General features: G+C 28.7%; 6 protein-coding genes across 7 annotated transcripts in view; 3 read left to right on the top strand and 3 right to left on the bottom strand.

Moving 5' to 3' along the window:
* The window catches only part of LOC128966145 (muscle calcium channel subunit alpha-1-like), a 15,036-nt gene extending 12,924 nt beyond the window's left edge, over positions 1-2,112 (top strand). Inside the window, exons 32-35 of the mRNA XM_054312959.1 lie at positions 1-79; positions 178-296; positions 773-806; positions 904-2,112. The exon at positions 1-79 is cut by the window's left edge and continues 5 nt beyond it. Of these exons, the coding sequence (XP_054168934.1) occupies positions 1-79; positions 178-296; positions 773-806; positions 904-2,112 (1,441 nt within the window). The remainder of the gene's footprint in view (positions 80-177; positions 297-772; positions 807-903) is intronic.
* Positions 2,113-3,250: 1,138 nt separating this feature from the next.
* LOC128966028 (pyridine nucleotide-disulfide oxidoreductase domain-containing protein 1-like) lies at positions 3,251-5,094 on the top strand. Of its 2 annotated transcripts, XM_054312829.1 has the most exons (4): positions 3,460-3,479; positions 3,539-4,233; positions 4,356-4,519; positions 4,600-5,094. In XM_054312829.1, coding segments are annotated over exons 1-4 (1,356 nt in total). In that variant the 5' UTR covers positions 3,460-3,477. The 2 variants fall into 2 exon arrangements, with proteins under 2 accessions (XP_054168803.1, XP_054168804.1); XM_054312828.1 differs by having other exon boundaries at positions 3,251-4,233.
* Positions 5,095-5,257: 163 nt separating this feature from the next.
* LOC128966217 (endothelial differentiation-related factor 1 homolog) lies at positions 5,258-6,042 on the bottom strand. The gene has a single exon (XM_054313058.1). The coding sequence runs from the start codon at positions 5,925-5,927 to the stop codon at positions 5,487-5,489; it is 441 nt and encodes a 146-aa protein (XP_054169033.1). The 5' UTR covers positions 5,928-6,042; the 3' UTR covers positions 5,258-5,486.
* A 3,812-nt stretch (positions 6,043-9,854) lies between these two features.
* LOC128966215 (dual specificity tyrosine-phosphorylation-regulated kinase 2-like) lies at positions 9,855-13,109 on the bottom strand. Its single transcript, XM_054313055.1, has 2 exons — positions 12,513-13,109; positions 9,855-12,165 (listed from the first exon to the last, which is right to left on the bottom strand). The coding sequence occupies exon 2, from the start codon at positions 12,085-12,087 to the stop codon at positions 9,898-9,900; it is 2,190 nt and encodes a 729-aa protein (XP_054169030.1). The 5' UTR covers positions 12,088-12,165; positions 12,513-13,109; the 3' UTR covers positions 9,855-9,897.
* A 2,225-nt stretch (positions 13,110-15,334) lies between these two features.
* LOC128966209 (ADP-ribosylation factor-like protein 8B-A) lies at positions 15,335-16,649 on the top strand. The gene is made up of 6 exons (XM_054313045.1): positions 15,335-15,688; positions 15,761-15,841; positions 15,933-16,006; positions 16,082-16,243; positions 16,349-16,419; positions 16,530-16,649. The coding sequence occupies exons 1-6, from the start codon at positions 15,566-15,568 to the stop codon at positions 16,577-16,579; spliced, it is 561 nt and encodes a 186-aa protein (XP_054169020.1). The 5' UTR covers positions 15,335-15,565; the 3' UTR covers positions 16,580-16,649.
* A 1,206-nt stretch (positions 16,650-17,855) lies between these two features.
* LOC128966144 (calcineurin subunit B type 2-like) lies at positions 17,856-18,530 on the bottom strand. The gene has a single exon (XM_054312958.1). It carries the CDS (start codon positions 18,528-18,530, stop codon positions 17,856-17,858), a length of 675 nt encoding a protein of 224 aa, XP_054168933.1.
* Positions 18,531-21,213: the final 2,683 nt, after the last annotated feature.

Genomic DNA, 21,213 nt, shown 5'->3' with positions numbered 1-21,213 from the left:
TTTTGGTGACCCCTGGAATTGTTTTGACTTTTTCATTGTATTGGGAAGTCTTATCGATATTGTCTACGAACAGCTTAATGTAATTATTTGTTTTAAAAAAACTTTATTAATAATTGTTATTAAATTAATTAATAACTACATAACATTTGTTTGGTTTGTTTGTTTGTGTGACCACAGCCGAGCTCAGAGGGAAAAACGGGAACCGCAAGGGTTAGGCCAACATCAGTGATGAACTTCTTGAGACTGTTCCGAGTGATGCGTTTGGTTAAGCTATTGAGCAGAGGAGAGGGCATTAGGTTTGTTATGATAACTAATAATAATTATAATTATTATTATTATATTTTAATTATTATATATATATATATATATATATATATATATTAATCATATTTTAATTAATAAGTGTAAATCATATATAATTAACCAATAAAATTATTATTGTAACTACTATTATTATTAACTATTATTATTATTAACTATTATTTTTATTATTAACTATTATTATTAAATATTATTATTATTATTAAATATTATTATTATTATTAAATATTATTATTATTATTAAATATTATTATTATTATTAAATATTATTATTATTATTAAATATTATTATTATTATTAAATATTATTATTATTATTAAATATTATTATTATTATTAAATATTATTATTATTATTAAATATTATTATTATTATTAAATATTATTATTATTATTAAATATTATTATTATTATTAAATATTATTAAATATTATTATTATTATTAACTATTAGGACCTTATTGTGGACTTTTGTCAAAAGTTTTCAGGTATGAGTCGGTTATTATAATTTAATATTTTAAAAAATTAAAATAAAAATTGACCGCTATTTGTCTCTCCTCCCCCACCCATCCACCCGATCGACAGGCACTACCATATGTGGCACTACTGATACTAATGTTATTTTTCATCTATGCGGTAATCGGGATGCAAGTTTTCGGCAAAATAGCACTGGACATCGAAACATCTATTCACCGAAACAATAATTTTCAAACATTTTTTCAGGCCATACTCGTGCTGTTTCGGTCGGCTACGGGCGAGGCCTGGCAGGACATTATGCTCGCCTGTACGGCCAATGATGAAGTATTTTGTGATCCCAAATCAGATGAAGGCATGAAAGACAAGAAATCGTTGTGCGGTTCAAACTTTGCGATACCTTATTTCATATCGTTTTATATTTTGTGCTCGTTTTTGATTATCAACTTATTTGTGGCCGTAATTATGGACAACTTTGACTACTTGACCCGCGACTGGTCAATACTGGGTCCGCATCATTTGGACGAATTTGTCCGCTTGTGGTCCGAATACGATCCGGATGCTAAAGGACGGATCAAACACCTGGATGTGGTGACATTGTTGCGGAAAATATCGCCGCCACTGGGGTTCGGTAAACTGTGTCCGCAACGGGTTGCCTGCAAACGCTTGGTGTCGATGAACATGCCGTTGAACAGCGACGGTACGGTTATGTTCAATGCGACACTGTTTGCCATTGTCCGGACAGCCTTGCGTATCAAAACCGACGGTAATATCGATACGGCCAACGAGGAGCTGAGGGCAGTCATACGAAAGATATGGAAACGGACGAGTCCTAAACTACTGGATCAAGTGGTACCGCCGGCCAGCGACGATGAGGTTACTGTCGGTAAATTTTACGCTACTTTCTTGATTCAGGACTACTTTCGGCGATTTAAGAAGAAAAAAGAAGAACAAAAACAGACGACTGACGAGGAAAATACCGTTGCATTACAGGCTGGGCTCCGGTCGCTACACGAATTCGGGCCGGAAATCAAACGTACGATTTCGGGTTATCTGAATGAAGATAATTTTGAAAATGGACCCGATTGGGAACCGATGCATCGGCGGAATCATTGGTTGTTTGGTAATGTTTGGTCGACATTCAAGAAACGCCGTCTTCATCAGCAGCGAAGTATTAGTCAACAACAACAACAAACCACTGCAAACAATACAGCCTTCAGGGATGTCCTGACAGCTATTATGTCATCTCAAGATATTATGCAACAACAGCAACAACAACAACAATCATCAGCGGTTAATACCATCAGCGGTAATATATAGCAGTAGCTGATGGAAAAATTTATAATAATAATAAAAAAATATAAATAACTTTTTTTTTAATTAAATAAATAAATCCTATTATAAAATTAATTTATTAATTTATTATATATATAACAAATGTATTGTTTAAAAAAAAATTGAATTTTAATTAATTTTTTGTTTGTTTGTTAAAAAAAATTGAATTGATTTATATTTATTGATTGATTGATTGATATCATTATTTAGCATTTATTTAATAAGTTATTTATTAATTAATTTAGTATTAATATTTCACTTTTAAATTATTATTATTATTATTGTAATTTATTTATAGTATGATAGTTTGAACCTGTTATTTATTATGTAATTTATTTAAAATAATTTATTTGTTTTTTTTAAATATTAGTTTATAATTTTTTTTAAAAAAAATAATTTGAATTAAATTAATGTAAATAAATATGGGAAACACAATGTGATAACCCCTTCCCCCCTCCCCTCCCATCCTATTAAATAATTAAATATATTCAATATATAAATATTTATATGTAATATTTTTTATCAAAAAAAAATCTAAAATATTATTTAGCAGATTAAATACCATCCATTATTATTATTATTATATAAATTAAATATTTAAAATAAAAATTGTATACTATTATATATTCTATAACTTTTATAGATTAATGTATAAATTATATATAAATTTATATATATATAACTTATTATATATAATAAAATTGTTGTATTTATTATTATTTTGAAATTATACCTGATTTTTTAAAATCAATAATTGCAAAATATATTGATTTAATTAACATTTATTTTTTTGCAATTTAATAACAAGTTTAATAATAATAATACTTTAATTGAAAATTTTAGTCAAGAATATTCTGTATATATAAAAAAATACAGTATATGTATAGTTACTATACAATAGTACTACTACTACTACTACTATACATCCCTGTGCCCATACATACCTAAGCGCAAGTATGTATTGAATATATAAAGTAAACTTTTTTTTTAAAAAACTAGTTTTTACAGTAAGTGATTGCGTAATGAAATGTAAACCAAATAATAATAATATTATTATTATTGTTATGTTATGTATACTAATGGGTAAACATGTGTTACAATCAATACATATATATTGTTGTAAATTTAGTTATCATTTAACCATTGATTGAAAAAATATCTTAAGATATCAAACAAACAAACAAAAAATGTTACCAATTGTGGTGATCGGCGGCGGCATCAGCGGCGTATCGTGTTGTCAACAATTGGCCGAATCATTACCCGAACGAACCATTGTCCTTGTTTGTCCCGTGGATGTCATCAAAGTGGCCCATTTGGTCGGTCGATTAGGTCGTACTATGGATCAGCTGGATGTTAGTCAAGAAAGTGTCGACTATCTGACCAAACAGTATCCTAATGTTAGCTTTTGTAGGGATCAAGTGATCGGATTGAATGCACAAAGACATGAGTTGACACTGAAGAAGATGACGGCGACGGCGGGAAAGACACTGATATACGACAAACTGTGCATCTGTTTGGGCGCCAAACCCAAGATGATTGACATCCGATTCAATAGCAGCTGTAGCTGTGATGATGATGACGACCTACAACTGATCAACGATCACATCGTTGTTATCAGAGATACGCAAACTGTCCGCGAATTTACTGATAAACTGAAGAATGCCAACCGAGTAGTGATTGTCGGCAACGGCGGTATTGCCAGCGAACTGGTCCATCATATTAGACATTGTCAGCTAATCTGGTGTATCAAAGACCAGCACATGAGTGCACCGTATTTGGATCCGTTGGCATCTGAATTCTTTGCCCGACAATTGAATGATATTACTGTTAGTAGTAGTAGTAGTAATAATAGTAATAATAACTCTGGAGATGATGTCACGGACAGTCACGAAAAATTACCGCAAAATATGACCGCAAAACAACAACAAACTGATCAGACATTATTTGGCACAGGTTTAGGACCCGACAGTTGGCAACAATTGAGTCGACTAAAGGGTGCCGATCATCGACAGCGAAAGTCTGTACGCATTGAAACCAAATGTGAGGTCCAATCCATTGCCAATACTGTTGATGATCGGCAAAAATCACGGATTGTAAAGATCGACGGTTTGTCTATTTGTTTGTTTTTTATATGATTACCGGTAGAGATATTATCTGAGAAAATATCATTTAAAAAAACTTATTATTATTTTTTTAATTAATTAATTAACTGAACCACAAAAAAACAGATTCAGACGACACCACCGCCCAAGAGTGGCCTATTTATGTTGAACTGACAAACGGCCGAATATTTGGCTGCAATCTAGTTGTCAGCGCTATCGGAGTGGTTCCCAATACCGATGCTATACTACTGGGCAATAACTTTGCCATAGGAGCCGAAGGCGGACTAATTGTTAGACACTTTTTGTTGTTGTTGTTGTTATTGATTTTGATAACTAATTGTATGCTAACTCTAATGTCTTGGATGGATAGGTAAACAACCAGATGTTAACCTCCGAACCGGATGTCTATGCAGCCGGCGATTGCTGTTCAGTTGCGTGGCATCCGGCCAATGATCGATGGTTTCAGATGCGGCTGTGGTCACAGGCCCGACAAATGGGCTGCTATTCGGCTCTATGTATAGCCGCCGATATCCATAGTACCAGTGCTGAGATATATTTCAATTTTGAATTGTTTTCGCATTTGACTTATTTGTTTGACCGAAAAGTGGTACTATTGGGTCAGTATAACTGGCAGAATGTTTGCGATCATAGCCAGTGTAAAACATTGGTCAAAGTTACCGAAGATAACAAACAATTGATTAAAGTTGTACTCAATAGCGATCATCGGATGATCGGTGCTATACTTGTTGGCGATACAGAACTTGAGGAAACATTTGAAAATCTAATACTAAATCAATTGGATTTAAGCTGTTTTGGCGACCAATTACTAGATATTAATGTAGACATCGATGACTATTTTGATTGATATTTCATTTTTGTTTCTCATTTTTTTTTTTAAATCGTATAATCATTAAGTTATATATCATATCATATATAATAAGATTCATAACATAATATATATATATTTTTTAAATATAAATTTATTTATTACATCTGATATATTGTTATTTTTTTTTGATAAACTATTTTGTTGTTGTTTGAAGAAAATTGAATGAAATTGCAATCAAATATATATCAAATATACAAACTATTAATTATTATATAGTTTATAGTGTTATTAATTAATTAATTAATTTAATTACAAAACTTATGGTAAATAAAATCAAAAAAAGAAAAAAAACAGAAAAAAATCTTCATTTAATTCAATATGTATGGTAGTTATCGACGGCATTGGTTTCTGGTTATCGGATCAATTGATCACTTTTTCGCCGGTTTCGGTACCAGCGGCTGACCTTTTTCTTTGCCCCTCAACTTCACGCCCAACGCCCGCTCCAGTTTGGCCAACACTTGCTGATTGGGTATGGCCTTACCCGACTCGTATTCGTTGACCACTTGCGGCTTTTCGCATATTTTTGTGGCCAAATCCTTCTGAGTCATACCTTTCTGTTGGCGCCACTGTTGGATAATACGGCAAACTTCCTGGCCAATAGTATCGTGATGTAGTTCCTCGGTTTCCCTGTCCAATTTGGCCGTATTAATACTGGTCACCGGATGTTTGTTGGTGGCCGCACCGTATTTCTTGCTGGTCTCAACGGGTATACCTTGTTTTTGGGCGGCATTGATGGCCGCTTGGGTTTTCATTGCCGACGCTTTTTGCGGCCGTTTTCTCAGTACTGTCACCTCATCCCAGTCGGCCATTGTGTTTGCTGTCTGTCTGTCTGTGTTAACCACTGATGAACTTTTCAATTATCACTAAAAAAAAAATTGATTTTATTATTGATTATCACTATTACTACTAGTATTTGTCAACTAATATAACAATAATTATTTGTTATATTGTTATTGATTTACTGTTTATTATAATAATAATAATTATTATATTATTTACTCTATAATAGTAACAAAACACTAGTAAATAATGTATTAGTTTTTTATTAGTTTTTTTTTTTATAATAGCATTCAATGTGTAGACTCTGTATTACTAAACTAAATAGTGTTTTGTTTGTTGTATTCGATTAGAGTGTTATAATATAAATGTGTTGTTGTGTTGTGTTGTGTTGTCTATGGCTTTCCATAACATTCTCCATACGTTTTTCCAATATATTTAATGTAATGCCCATACATTTTCTACAATTTCACATTATTATTATATTTTTTTAAAATAGTGCAGTACATAACATACAATATATTACTGTATATGTATATAATGTGTGTGTTGTGTATGTATGTATTTATGTGTATGTGTGTGTATGTGTGTATGTGTGTATGTGTGTATGTGTGTATGTGTGTATGTGTGTATGTGTGTATGTGTGTATGTGTGTATGTGTGTATGTGTGTATGTGTGTATGTGTGTATGTGTGTATGTGTGTGTGTGTATGTGTATATGTATATGTATATGTATTTATGTGTGTGTATGTGTGTGTGTGTGTGTGTGTGAATGTATGTGTGTGTGTGTGTGTATGTCTGTATGTACAGTATGTGTTTGTACAGTATGTATGTGTATGTATGTGTGCAAATGTTGAAAAATGTATGGATCGCAATAATAACGCAATGTATTGTAAAAATTTCAATAATAAATTGACACATACTATACAAATAATTAATGCCATCTAGTGTTTAAAAATATAAAAATTATATATAATATAATTAACCTAATTTAATTTAATTATAACTATAATAAAATTATCATGGTAAACTTACTTACTTGATTAGTTAGATTAGTATAATAGTAGTAATTATTTTTAATTTTTTTAAGGAAACCAAACCAAAACTGTATAATTAATTTTTTTTTTAAATTGTTGTAAAACATAAAAACCAAACCAATATTTTCAATAGTTTTTTTTAAACATTTAAACATAAAACTACAAATAACTAAAATTATCTATGCACATTTTTGTTGAAAAATCATCAAGATAAAACAATAAAAAACATTATCATGGTACATACATTAAAATTTTACAATTGGACTTTTTATTTATTTAATTTTATTTAATTAATTTATCAGTATATTATTTACTATCAAATGTCATAGTTCAATTTTTAAATCATCATCATCATCAATTAAATCATCCAGGTATTTTGTTTTAAATACATTTACAATATGACTCATTAATATTATTTTTTTTAAATCAATTATAAATAAAAATGCAACTTTTTGTTTGAATATATTTGAATATCAAGAGATAATTAGATAATAATCATAATAATAATAATAATTAGTTTATAGTTATAGTTTTAATTACATATACAAATGTTTGTATAATTATAATTAAATAGTAATAATTATAATAATAATAATAATAATAACATGAGAAAAATTGCAATTCAAAATGCCTAAAAAATTTTTTTTTTTAGAATAATAATTATTATCAATTAATTTAATTAATCCAAATTGATTAATTAAATTAATTAATTATTATTAATTATTATAATGTGAACAACAATTGTTTTTTGTTTGTTTTGTATTGTATAGTAAAAAGAGGACATACATTGGATCATTGGTTTGTTTTTATTTTTTTATTATTTGTTTGTTTGTTTAAAAATGTTTTTTTTTGTAACAATAGCTGTGATAGTTAGTACTGTATTATTTTAATTTGTTATACATGTATATATTAGCAGTTAATTAAACAACAACTATCAGGGTAAATGCACTTTTTTAAAAAAAAATTTCTCACTGCACTATATTTACCGTATATATATACCCGGGGTATATATATATATAATACCTGTATATATATATATATATGGCACTCTCATCTAACACACACACACGCGGTTATACATATATATATATATATATATAAATAACCGGTATATATATCGGGCCAACAATTTTTGTGTGTATACTATACTTTTTATTTTTTTGTGGACATTACCGGTTACTATCGGATATTTTGGATATTGGTTTACAAATACAATTCATTGGTGTATTTATGTTTGTGTGTGTGTGTGTGTGTGTGTAATACAAATACAGTATATTAAATAGTAATAGTAATAAGTAATACAACAATAGTACAATAGTAATAATAGTGTATAATTTATCAATCAAAAAAAAACATTTGTAAACATTATCATATATAAAACGTTTTTTTGAATGGTGTAGTAAAGTGTGTGGTAATGTAAATGAGGCGGACGGCTATAAAAAGTTTTTTATTTTATTTTTAATATAATAAATCCCTCATCAATGGACAAATCCAATGGACATTATTTGTTTTGGTTGGTTGGTTGAGATACCTGTCCTCACACATGATCTCAGAGCTTATTATTTTAATTATCGATGACTTTTTTTTGGTGCAACTTATTTTTTTTTAAATATATATAAATTAATTATTAATAATTATTATTTAAAAAAAAACAATTTTTTTATGATAGTTCCCATGTAATATGTTTTTGTATGTATGTGTGTGTGTGTTCAATGATTACTACAATTATTTATTAATTTTTGTTTGTTTGTTGATAATAACGCCATTAATCATAATAATAACATTAATTAATTAATTAATAATAAATTAGTGACCACAAAAATAATAATAATAATGATATAATCCAAAAAAAAAACATTCATTACTGTATATAATAATAATAATTACGTAATAATTGTGTCTTAATTTAAGACTAGCGCTAATAGCTTGTAATATACTATTTATATATATATATATATATATTTACTTTAAATTATATTTATATTTACAATTAGTGTGGGGGTGGGGTAGGGGTATAATTGTATACTATTTATATCATAATAATAATAATAATTGTCAACTTAATGGCTGATCCATTATCAACAAAAAAAAAATGATTGGTACGGTATGTATAAATGGTATGTCAGATACAGTATATATATACCTATTTTTTTTTTAGTAACAGACAAGACGACAACAATTATCGATTTAAGACATAATCAGATTTTTATATAAAAAAAAAATTAATTAAAATTTTTTGCTAATTAGAGATATTAGTCAATAGAGAGATAGGAATGATCTATAGGTGGTTTTGCCTGATATGTGAGATTCAATATAATGTTTTTTTTATTGTATTTTGTTGTTTGTTTATGAGAAGCCGTTAGTCACACATATAATCATAATAATAACCCCCAGAGTAGTGGCCAATATTGCCAACATTGGCTCATCAATCGGGGGAGGGAACGGCATATCTTGAATCAGCGGCGGGCCATCCAAATAACTTGATTATTATTAATATTTATTAATTAATTAATTATTATTATTATTATTAATTAACATTTACACTATACAATCAATAATATCCAATCACAATCACTAATAAGTCTTTCCCCATCACTACTATCCACCCACACATACACACACACACACACCACCACACAAACTAACTGTTTGTATGCTGACTGACTGTCCCTCTCTCACTGATCCATTCCATCACAGATCTTGCATATAATGTCTGGCATAACAACAACAACAACAACACATTGTAGTAGTAGTAGTAGTAGTAGTAGTGACGGCCAAAAATTTCAATTATTAAATTACATAATTAATTAGTTAATTAATTAATATTATTATTATAATAATAATAATTTTTTTTAAAGAGAGTTTATGAGTGAGAAAATTTTTAGTTCAATTCAATTCACTAAAACATATTAATAATATAATATCTAATAATAATATTAATAATAATAAGCTAATCAATTAAAACATCATTTAAATCTAATAACCGAAACGTATGCATCGTTTGGCCATTGGTTGCGACCATTTTGAGCGCTGGTCACTACCGGGTTGTTTACTTGTATCGGATCGTCGACTACGGCGGGAACAACACCACCGCCGCCGCCGCCACCAACAGCACCGGTCCGTACTTTGTCTTTGTGTAACTTATTATTGATAGTATTGACTAAACGGGTACTACTATTATCTTTAAGATTATTATTATTATTACGTAAACTGCGATCAGTTTTGCTGCGACCCAATGTTAAATTTGTATCACTATTATTCGGGTCCCAAATACGGGTCAGATAAGTGCCATCACTTTCACCGAGCAGTACCTCATCGACCATCGATTTCCGTACTCTACTGGTCAATGCATTCGTGACCAACGAATTGGTGGTATTATTATTATTGTTGTTGTTGTTATGATTATTATTAGTATTACTAATGTTGTTGTTGTTATTGATTATATTGTTGTTGTTGTTGTTGTTTGTATGATAATTATTATGTAGTCGAATAGGTGAGGATTCGCTGACCGCCGAGTTATCACTGTTTTGCGGCGGACGCGGCAGTCGGCGTCTGGTTAGCCACGAATGTCTTAGAGCTACATAGGGTGTCATACGGATTGTTGGATCCCATTCGAGACATTTCTTAATGAAATCAATGAAATATTCGTCGTCGCAACCTTTGAGCGCCAGCGACCAATCTTTCGATGCGGGCGGTCCGCGATGTTTGCCACGTCGCGATCGGCCACCATTGACAACCACTGAACCATCTGATAGTGGTGTCGATGTACAATATCTGGGCAGTCCTTTGGAACTGATAAAATTCTTGACTCGTTTCGATTGATCCAATAGTTTCTGCGGAGGCATTCCCAGCAATTCGATAATACAGGCTAACTGATCGAATTCGTCTTCACCGGGCAATAGGGGATAACCGGTGGCCAGTTCGGCTAGTATACAGCCCAGACTCCACATATCGATGGGCATACCGTATTTGGCGCCGAGTATTACTTCGGGTGCCCTATAAAATCTTGATTGTATATACGTATAGACCCGTTGATTTTCGAAACAACTCGACCCGAAATCGATAACTTTGATACCCGATCGGCCCTGTTGTTTGAGTAATACATTTTCCGGTTTGAGATCGCAATGTATTATCTTATTGTTATAGAGAGCCTCCAGACATCTGAGTATAGAATAGGCAAACCTTCGGACCAATTGTATACTAAATCCTTGGAACTTATTCTTCTTGATCAGTTCGTACAGATTAACTGATAACAGTTCAAATGTTATACACATATGGTTACGGAATGTAAAATTTTCAAACATATGTATAATATTCATTGAATTGTCTTTGTCTTGTTTGCGCATATGATCCAAGATGCGGATCTCCTCCTGGGCTTGTCGATGGAATCGCTTCTCGTTGCGTACCATTTTCAAGGCTACATACAGCTGCAGTTTATGATCGTAGGCTTTGATAACCTGACCGAAGCTACCTTTGCCGATAATCTTTAACATTTCGTATCGGTAGACAATGTGGTCGTGCGGTACGTGCAAATACGAGCCGTGTTCGTCATCGTAGCCGCAATTATTCGGTCCGCCGATAACACCCTGTCGTTTCTTGGCGTTGGCACCGATGAAGTAGATGTGTGAATAGCTGAACACTTCCTGGTGTTCGTACGGCGTCAACTTGAATGCATACAATTTCATCACCTGATTCGGCGTTACCACCAATGGTTTCGTTTTCAATCCTCCGCCACCACCACCTCCTCCACCATTGCTGGTAACTGTTGTCGAACTTTTGTCCATTTCGTCAGTGGACTGGGAACCTGACGTCGGACTAACATCGGCCGAATGATTGGCCATCTGTTGACTGGTATTGTTGTGCATCAAATTGTGTCCGTTTTGATGTTGATGTTGTTGATGATGATGATTATGATGGTGTCCATTAAGTAGACCATTATTGTCTTCAATTACTCCATGCAACTCTTGACCATCGATGATGGTATTAGTAGTATTATTAGTAGTCCTAAAAGCGTCAAACGTTAGCGTTTTGCTGATCGGCGGCAAAATCGCTGTTTGATTCTTATCGGAAATCTGTGGCAAAAACGATTCAGAATTGGACATCGAGTTTACGCCATTAATATTGCTGATGAGTGATCTGGTCCGAGACAATGGCATTGCACGATGAGATAGACCGACTTCAACACCAACAACAACAACGATGACGACAACAAATCACTTTCAACTCCAAGAGATCTGTGTTTTCAAGAGAGAGAGAGAGAGAGAGAGAGAGAGAGAGAGAGACATTAAAATGTAATATTAATTAAATTGGTTTAATAAAAAAATGATTATTACTATTATTGTTTACATTGACATTGCATGCATAACAGTGATCAACATTTAGTGATATCAACAATTCAAATGTCAAATCATATAAATAACTAATAAATATATATAAAAAAAATTGATTAAACAATCATTAATTGATTGATATGTAAACAATCAACAAAAAAATTGTTGTCAACATTAAAACCATTATTAAAAAAAAAAAATTGGGGATAAATATCATATCAATTATATTATAATTAAATTTTTATACTGACTTTTAACATATGATATATAATCAATGGTTAATGTCTTCAAATCACACTATCGATAGACAACACATAGTGATGGTAGTGGTAGTAGTAGTAGTTGTTGTTGCCATCCAAATGTTGGATCAAATTAATTATCGTATATATATCTCAAGACAACAACAACAACAACAACAATGGTTTTGATGCTATATATACTGTATATATCGATGATCTTTATGGGGGGATCAACTTAATTGGTGACTTAATTGATTTATCAAATCAATTGTCCTCTAAAGTGATGGTCAACATCATCATCATCATCGTTGTGGTGTCGATGGTGGTCATCGATGGTAATGGACACATGATGGCTGCTGCTGTTGCTGATGATGATGATCCTTCTAGTATCGATGGTGATGGTCATTGTTAAGGTAGGTCATGGTCATAGTCATCATCATCTTCATCATCATCATTATCATCATTACCATATGATTTACAAAAAAATGTCTATTATTTATGTTTTATATTTTTGGTGTCAATGTCTCATATCTTGAAAGTGTTAGTTCACTACTCATTCAAATAATGTATTATATATTGTATTTAGTTGTCTGTCAGCCATATTAGGAGGGGATTGAACTCTCTATGTGTTTGTATTATTATTATTGTAATATTACAGTGCACTCACTGTATGTGTGTGTGTGTGTGTGTGTGTGTGTGTGTAACTACAGTGTGTGTACCAAATGTCTGTCCAATAATAATAAAAAAAATTATTATCTTATAATATATACATTTATATATAATAATATTTAACTAATTTATTTTATTTTTATATATATATATTTTATTTATATATAACATTTAAATATATATATATATAATAAACATGCACACAAAATTCAGTATCTCTATATTTATTTTTATTTTTTAAATAAAATAAAATTCAATGTTTATAATATAAATAAAATACATTAGTTAAATATAATATATATTAAATAAAATTTGAACTATTGTGTATTTGTTGTTTTCAATATTAATATGCAATTATGAATTTTTTTTTTATAAAAAAAACTTATAATTAAAATAATACTTGTAGCTAGCATTTATAAAATTTTAAAACATATAGTAATAATGAGAAAAAAATATATAACATTATAAACTTTGAATTTTATTTTTTTTTGTTGTTGTAAATATAGAGATACTGAATTTTGTGCATGTTTATTTTATATATAAAAATTATTTAAATGCATACAGTTTTATATAATAATTACAAATATTTAATTTATGTAAAATATTTTTATATAATACTAGTATACATAGCACTGTAAACTGTTTATATCAATAATATTGGAGTGATTTATGTAAACACACTGTAGATCTCTCTCTCTCTCTCTCTCTCTCTCTCTCTCTCTCTCTCTCTCTCTCTCTCTCTCTCTCTCTCTCTCTCTCTCTCTCTCTCATAGAAAAAGCGAAAATCACTGTTGCATTGGTTTGTCGTATATATAAATATAAAGCAAATGAGTGAACGATCGACATATCATAACAACATATATACAGTGAGAGAGAGAGAGAGAGAGAGCAACACATATAATGTAATACTACTGTACATTATAGCAACACTACGTCTAATACTACACACTGTGTGTTGTATTAGCATTACGTTAAGCCATACGATATATATACTACAGTACAGTATAGTAGAGTATATGTGTTGTTATATCAATGAATATATTGGTTATACTGTATATATATATATCGATGTGAACTTTTATCTCTAATGTCTAGTTATATTATATAGTAGTAGTAGTAGTAGTAGTAGTGATAGCCAATCAAAATCACATCAAAATTTGTCCATGCACATAATTTTATTTTTTATATTAAATTAATGATAATAGTAAAAAAATAAAAAAATAAATTACTACTTTTTTTAATAGCATGGTTCATTAATTAAATTTGTTTTTTTTAATTATAAAAATTCCCATTGATCAAGTTGCCCCCACAACGATTATTTTTTTTTTTTTAAATAAAAATATTCACCCTAGCTCATTATTGTATTGTACTAAAATATAATTTTTTTTTTTAAAAATTATATTTATTAATCAATTAATTTTTTTTTTGTTTTATATACAAGTCATCCACTTACCCCCACCCACCCCCAACCCAAATTTATTACACACACACACACAAATAACTATAGAAAATAATATTTAAACAAAAATATTTTTAGCTATTTTTTAAAAAACTTACTTAAAAAAAATTAAACAATTTTTATACTACATGTACCATGGTAACTTAATAATAATACTAATAATAGTAAATTTTATCCACCCACTTTTTTTATTTTGGACTAATACTACTACTACTAAAAAAATAGCTAGCTAAAAAAAATAATATAAACTTGATATTATTTTTTGTTGATTGTGTTTTTAACCCCTTACAAAAATTTTTTTTATTATAATAAAATTAATCTTATTTATTATAGTATAGTTGTTAACAAAACAACAAAAAAAAATAATTAAAAACAATTAGATATAATAAAACATATAAATTAATAAATTTTCAATTTTACTGTATATTATAAAATTAAATAGACATTTAATATTCATTGCTATTTGCTATATGCAAATACACAAATCACGTATCGTATCGTACTATAAATGAAACCGTCCCCCCCCCCACTTATAATTAATTGGCAATATATCCAAACAGTTAGTTAAAGCCCACCCCCACCCCCCACCTCCTTATTTATAATGACATGATCTATATGAATGATTGAATACAGTATAATATGTTTTGTTATTATCAATCCATAGCATATATACACTGGTAGTGATAATAACAATACAAATACATATTATTTGACAATAATATTAAATACTAGTATTTGAATCAATGATTCATTGATAGCACAAAAACAACAAAAAAATAAAATATTTTATTATCAAATCATATGATATTGTATTGTCAATGAATTGTTAGTTAGTGTTTGACTAAAAAAAAACTGTGGTTTTTATTTATCGATTGATTGATTGGATTGGATTGGATTGGATTGAAGAAGTGGTAACAACAACAACAACACCGAAAATATGTTAGCACTGGTCAACCGTATACTGGATTGGCTGAAGAGCTTGTTCTGGAAGGAAGAGATGGAACTGACATTAGTTGGTCTCCAATATTCAGGCAAAACAACGTTTGTCAACGTTATAGCCGTAAGTGTGTCTTCAAATCATTGGATCAAATTGATTGATCATCTCTTTTGTTTTGTTTGTTTGTTTGTATAGTCGGGACAATTTTGCGAAGACATGATACCGACCGTCGGCTTCAATATGAGAAAAGTGACCAAAGGAAACGTTACCATCAAAGTATAGGCCATTATTATCTTATATAATAAGATATCATAGGATCTATTGATTTGATTATGTTTATGATTATTGCTTGACTGTGTATCTGTAGATCTGGGATATCGGTGGTCAGCCACGGTTCAGGTCAATGTGGGAACGATATTGTCGCGGTGTCAACGCTATAGTGTATTAATTTAATTAATTGATTCATTGATTTGATTTAATTGGTTATTATCTGTTTGTTTGTTATTGTTGAACTAGTTATATGGTGGACGCGGCCGACCAGGACAAAGTTGAAGCCTCCCGTAACGAGTTGCACAACTTGCTGGAGAAGCCCCAGTTGGCCGGCATACCGGTGCTGGTGTTGGGCAACAAACGCGATCTGCCAAACGCTTTGGACGAGAAGGAACTCATTGAGCAAATGTTTGTAACCATTTGATTGATTTTTTTTGTGGCCATAAATGATATCCTAGTTATTTAATTACCGGTAATTAATTTTTTTTTCAATTACCGATTTATATTATCCAGGAATTTAGCGGCCATTCAGGACCGAGAAATTTGTTGTTATTCAATATCGTGTAAAGAAAAAGATAATATCGGTATATATATTAATTAATTAATTAATATAATTAACTATTAGTTTTTAATTAGTTAGTTAAATATATAGTTAGTTATAAATTTTATTATTATTATTATCCATTTATTTAAGATATAACACTTCAATGGCTTATTTCTCACTCGAAGTCTGGATCACATTAAGAGTATATACAGTATATTGATATATAAAACTAACATTAATTTCAATAATAATATGTATAATATATATACGGTATTATTATATGGTTATTAATTTTTGTTATTATTATTATTATTATTAATTTTTTTATAAATATTACTAATTTAATATTATTAGTGTATGTTATTTTCAATCAAATAATTTTTTTTATAAAAATATCATTCCTTTAATTTAAATGTTATGTATATTGAATTTGTTTTTTTTTCTCATTCAATTATGTTAAATGTTATGATATATAAATACAATATAAATTTATATATATATATATACAAGTACAATTTTAATAATTTTATTGTTATTGCAGTCTATCTATAATATTAGTATAGTATTTATAATATTTCCAAAAAAAATATAATGTATACTGTATTTTACTAATTTTTTTTTGCTAATTGTTTTGAAATTTTTTTAAAAACAATTTACTACTACTACTACTACTACTAATTGAATATTTATCACAATTATTATTATTATTATTGAAAACTATTTACGCAAACTAAGTCATACACACTTATGGGTTAATTACTAGATCTGCTATTATTATTATTATTAACAGTATATATTGTTTTAATTAAGTAATGTGTATATTATGTGTAAAATTTCTAAAAAAATTTTACTAAAATATAGTTTAATTGTTTGATTGATTGTCATAATAAAAATAAAGTGATTACAATTAATTAAAATAAATTTGTTGCCATATATTAATAGTAGATTTTACTTTCAAAAACTTTTTTATATATAATTATTAGTTATTTAAATAGTCTTAACATTTCATTAATAATAATGTTTATAAAGTTAAAAGTTTATAAAAAAAATGTTATATTACTATACATTTACTTTACATTAACTTACAGTATATAATAAATTATTATTTACCTGTAATATAATACTATTATTATTATTATAACTTTGAAAAATATTTAAAATTTTATTTATAACTTTCTATTTCCTCTATGAAATACTTTGAAACTTTTTTTTTTGTTGAAACATTTGTTTATTACAAAAAAAATTGTTTATTTAAAAAAAATAATTGAATAAAATTGTTGTTTTAATCATATGTGGAAATAAATTATATATATTTGTTTTTTACAATATATATATATATATATTTATCATATATTCAATTAATGTACAATTAATTAATTAATTTACTAATAATAATAATAATATTAATTGAAATTAAATGTTTAGAAAAAATTATTATAATTGAAATTAATATTATTATTAGTAGTTATAAATCAATTATCGGGATCTTCTCTTCAGAAATGGCAAACTGAATGTGATGTCGATGTCAACAGATGACAGATAGCGGCAAAAGTCGTCAAACGAAACACTATCACCGATACCTTTGTTCATGTCTTGAACGACTTGTTTAGACATTTCTTTTTTGTCCGCCTTATCGCTGAATACTTTATCCAATATTTCGCACAACTCTTTGTCAGTAATTGATCCATCATTTCTTGTGTCGTAGATTTTGAATAAAAACCGGAGTTTTTCAATTCGTTTCTTTTGCCGATCGTCTTCCTTATCGCCCGAAGTGGTCCGAAACAGTGCCAAAGTTTTGACAAATTCGGGAAATTTCATTGAATTTTCGGTCGTAGCGTAACTGATGAACACACGGCTAATACGGTCGCCCAATGGATTCAATCTAATTGATTCCAACGATGAAAGATCTTCGACCGTTATATACGTTGACTTTTCGACGTCTCCTTTGGCCCGAAAACGGACCAAATCTTTGAATCGTTCGTAAAACTGTTCCAATTGTCTGCGAGTAAAACCAGTTTCTTCTTGCAGTTCGCGAAACGATTGGTCGCCAGTTTCGCTGGTATTGATTGAATCGTTAAGACTATCGTTGGCGGCGGCGGAGTCTGAGTCGGCCGGTGTCTGACCAAACAGTTGCGACAAACTGTTACCCATTCGTAGATATATTTTAAGTGTGAAAAAGTTTTTTTTGTTGTTGATATCAATTCAAGTATCAATCAATGAATTATTTGTTTAAAATAAACCAAAATCTAAAAAATAGATAAAAATCTAATATTTTTTCCCCTAATATTGGTTTCCGATTCTGATATCAAATATTTTTTAGGATTTTTTAATTATTAGATTCTATATTCATATAAAACAATCATTCAATTAATTGTTAGGTAAATATCGCGCGCAATGCTATTATAATAGTATTAAAAATTAGTTACAAATTAATTACATTTTATAATGTAATAAAACTTTTTTATATATAAAGTAATTATAAATTGTTAATATAATACCAGTAGATAATAATGATAAAAATTATAATAAAAAGTATACGAAATTTTTTTAATGAAAAATTTTGTTTTGTATAGCTGGTAATTTATTGTAAAACTTAAATATTTAATTAGTAAAAAAAATTATTTATAAATATAATAATAAATATAAAATAATCGTATTTATTAAATAATTAAATAAAATAATTAAAAATAAAATAAAATCATATCGTATCATATTTAAAGATAGACGAGTCATAATCAATAGTTTTTTTTAAAAAAATAAAATAATTATTAAAAAAATTTACAAATAATTTTTTGAATTACTCTTAATTATAATTAGCGGTGTTTTACTATTTATCGATTCATTATTATTTACAAATTTATTTAAATAATATTTTCGTAATCTATTGTAGAGTATTACGGCTATCATTAGGACAGGTATCAACAGTAGCCACCAGAGTAGCCAAAGAAACCATAGATTGAATGTATCGAATTGGCACCGATAGTACTGATCGACGGGAACGGCAACATAGTTGTTAGGACAGTGACATCGATGGGATTTGCAAACAGCCAGTGGATCGTGAATTAGACAATCAGTGTCCACAATGCAGGCCGACATCGTTGCCGTCGATGGTTCATTAGGTGGTGATGCTTGTTGTGGTGGTTGTGGTAGATGTTTAGACACACATTTGGCTAACCCGGCGCTAAACGTATGGTTCGCCGCCCGGCACTGGCACTGGCCATCCAGACACCGTTGATTCTCATCGCCAAACTGTTGACAATCCCAGCTCCGGGAACAGGACATCCCATATGTTTGCTGACACCACTGTGTCGACTGATTTAGATAGTAGTTTGGTTGACATCGATTGCATACATTGTCCCGGCATTGTCTTCGGCTATCGATTTGCTGACAATCTCTATGTGAATGACAATCTCTGAGTAGACATCGACCCAATTGACCATCAAATTGATAATCTGGTTGACATTGACAGGTATTGTGGAAACAGATCTCGTTTTTAAGGCAATCGCTGGACGATTGACACGGATTATCGTGTCTTAAGTTAGCCGAAATTGATGGTAAAAGTGATCGCAATTCATCGGTGTCGGTGTCGCTGACAATTTGTTGGCAATAGTTTAGCCGATGGCTTAAGACATAACCGTAATTGCATTGACAAGAGTTATGATTGGCTGTGAAATCATATTTTTTGCAAATCAAGTTTCGGTCAAATTCTTGACAATCGCTATTAGTTTTACAAATAAATTCAATACAATTATCATTAGTATTATTTTGCTTATAATTAGGTCCACATTGACATTGATTATTAAAACACATTTGATTTGTTTGATTCAAACAATGATTAACATTATGACAAGTTTGTAAACTATTTTGACGATTATTATAATTATTATTAAATTTATTATTATTATTATAACGATTATCATCAGTAAAATGATAATATAAAAATGCGATAAATAATAAAATAACTAAAATATTGAAAATTATGATAATTGATTTATTTAAATTATTCATTATTATTATTATTAAATTGGTATCATTGTTAACTTTTTTTTAAAAAAATTATATACTAATTAAAAAAATTTTTAATAATTACTAATCTATAAATTTTTATGTTATTAGCTCAGTGTTAGGCAATCTTTATAAATAAAAAAAAATAACATAATAAACATAATATCATATTTTAATAATTTTCTAAAAAAAAATTAAATAACTAAAACTTATTTAATATTTAAAAAAATGAGTAATAATTTTACTATAAATGTATACTAAAACTATTAAATACTAAATGATTACAAAAAATTTTCTACACTTACTATTAGTATATATACTGTATATATATTTCGCTAAACAAATGGATCCATTGATTAATAAAAATTTTTATTTAAAATAAATAAAAGATAACAAAAAAATAAAATAAAATTTACTATTGATTAGAAAAGTCAACCTTATATTAATAGATGACTTTATAAGTACAGTATATATGATATTATTATTATTATTATTATTATAAAGTATGTCATCAAGCAATCAAACTAAAAAAATTTTGTTTAGTGGTTATAATAAAATTATTTTCACTAAAATAACATTTGTTAGATTATATAACAATTTTTTGTTGCTGTTATTGAAACAAAAATATGTTACAAACTTTAATTTGTTTTATATACATATTATTATAATAAATTTTTTTATATGATTTGATAGTTGTTTATATTAAAAAAAAATAAATAAATTATATATATTTAATATTAATAGTTAAATCATACATTTATCACATAATTTTTTTAAAAAAATAATTTTGTTTGATATGTAAAGATTATTATTGATTTTTTTAAACATT

The sequence above is a fragment of the Oppia nitens genome, unplaced genomic scaffold (assembly GCF_028296485.1).
Source record: "Oppia nitens isolate AA-2021 unplaced genomic scaffold, nextdenovo-longstitch-racon4-pilon3 scaffold19_pilon_pilon_pilon, whole genome shotgun sequence".
Classification (NCBI taxonomy): Eukaryota; Metazoa; Arthropoda; class Arachnida; order Sarcoptiformes; family Oppiidae; genus Oppia; species Oppia nitens.
Note: the sequence above shows the minus strand (reverse complement) of the source record. Positions and strands in the feature narration are given on the sequence as shown.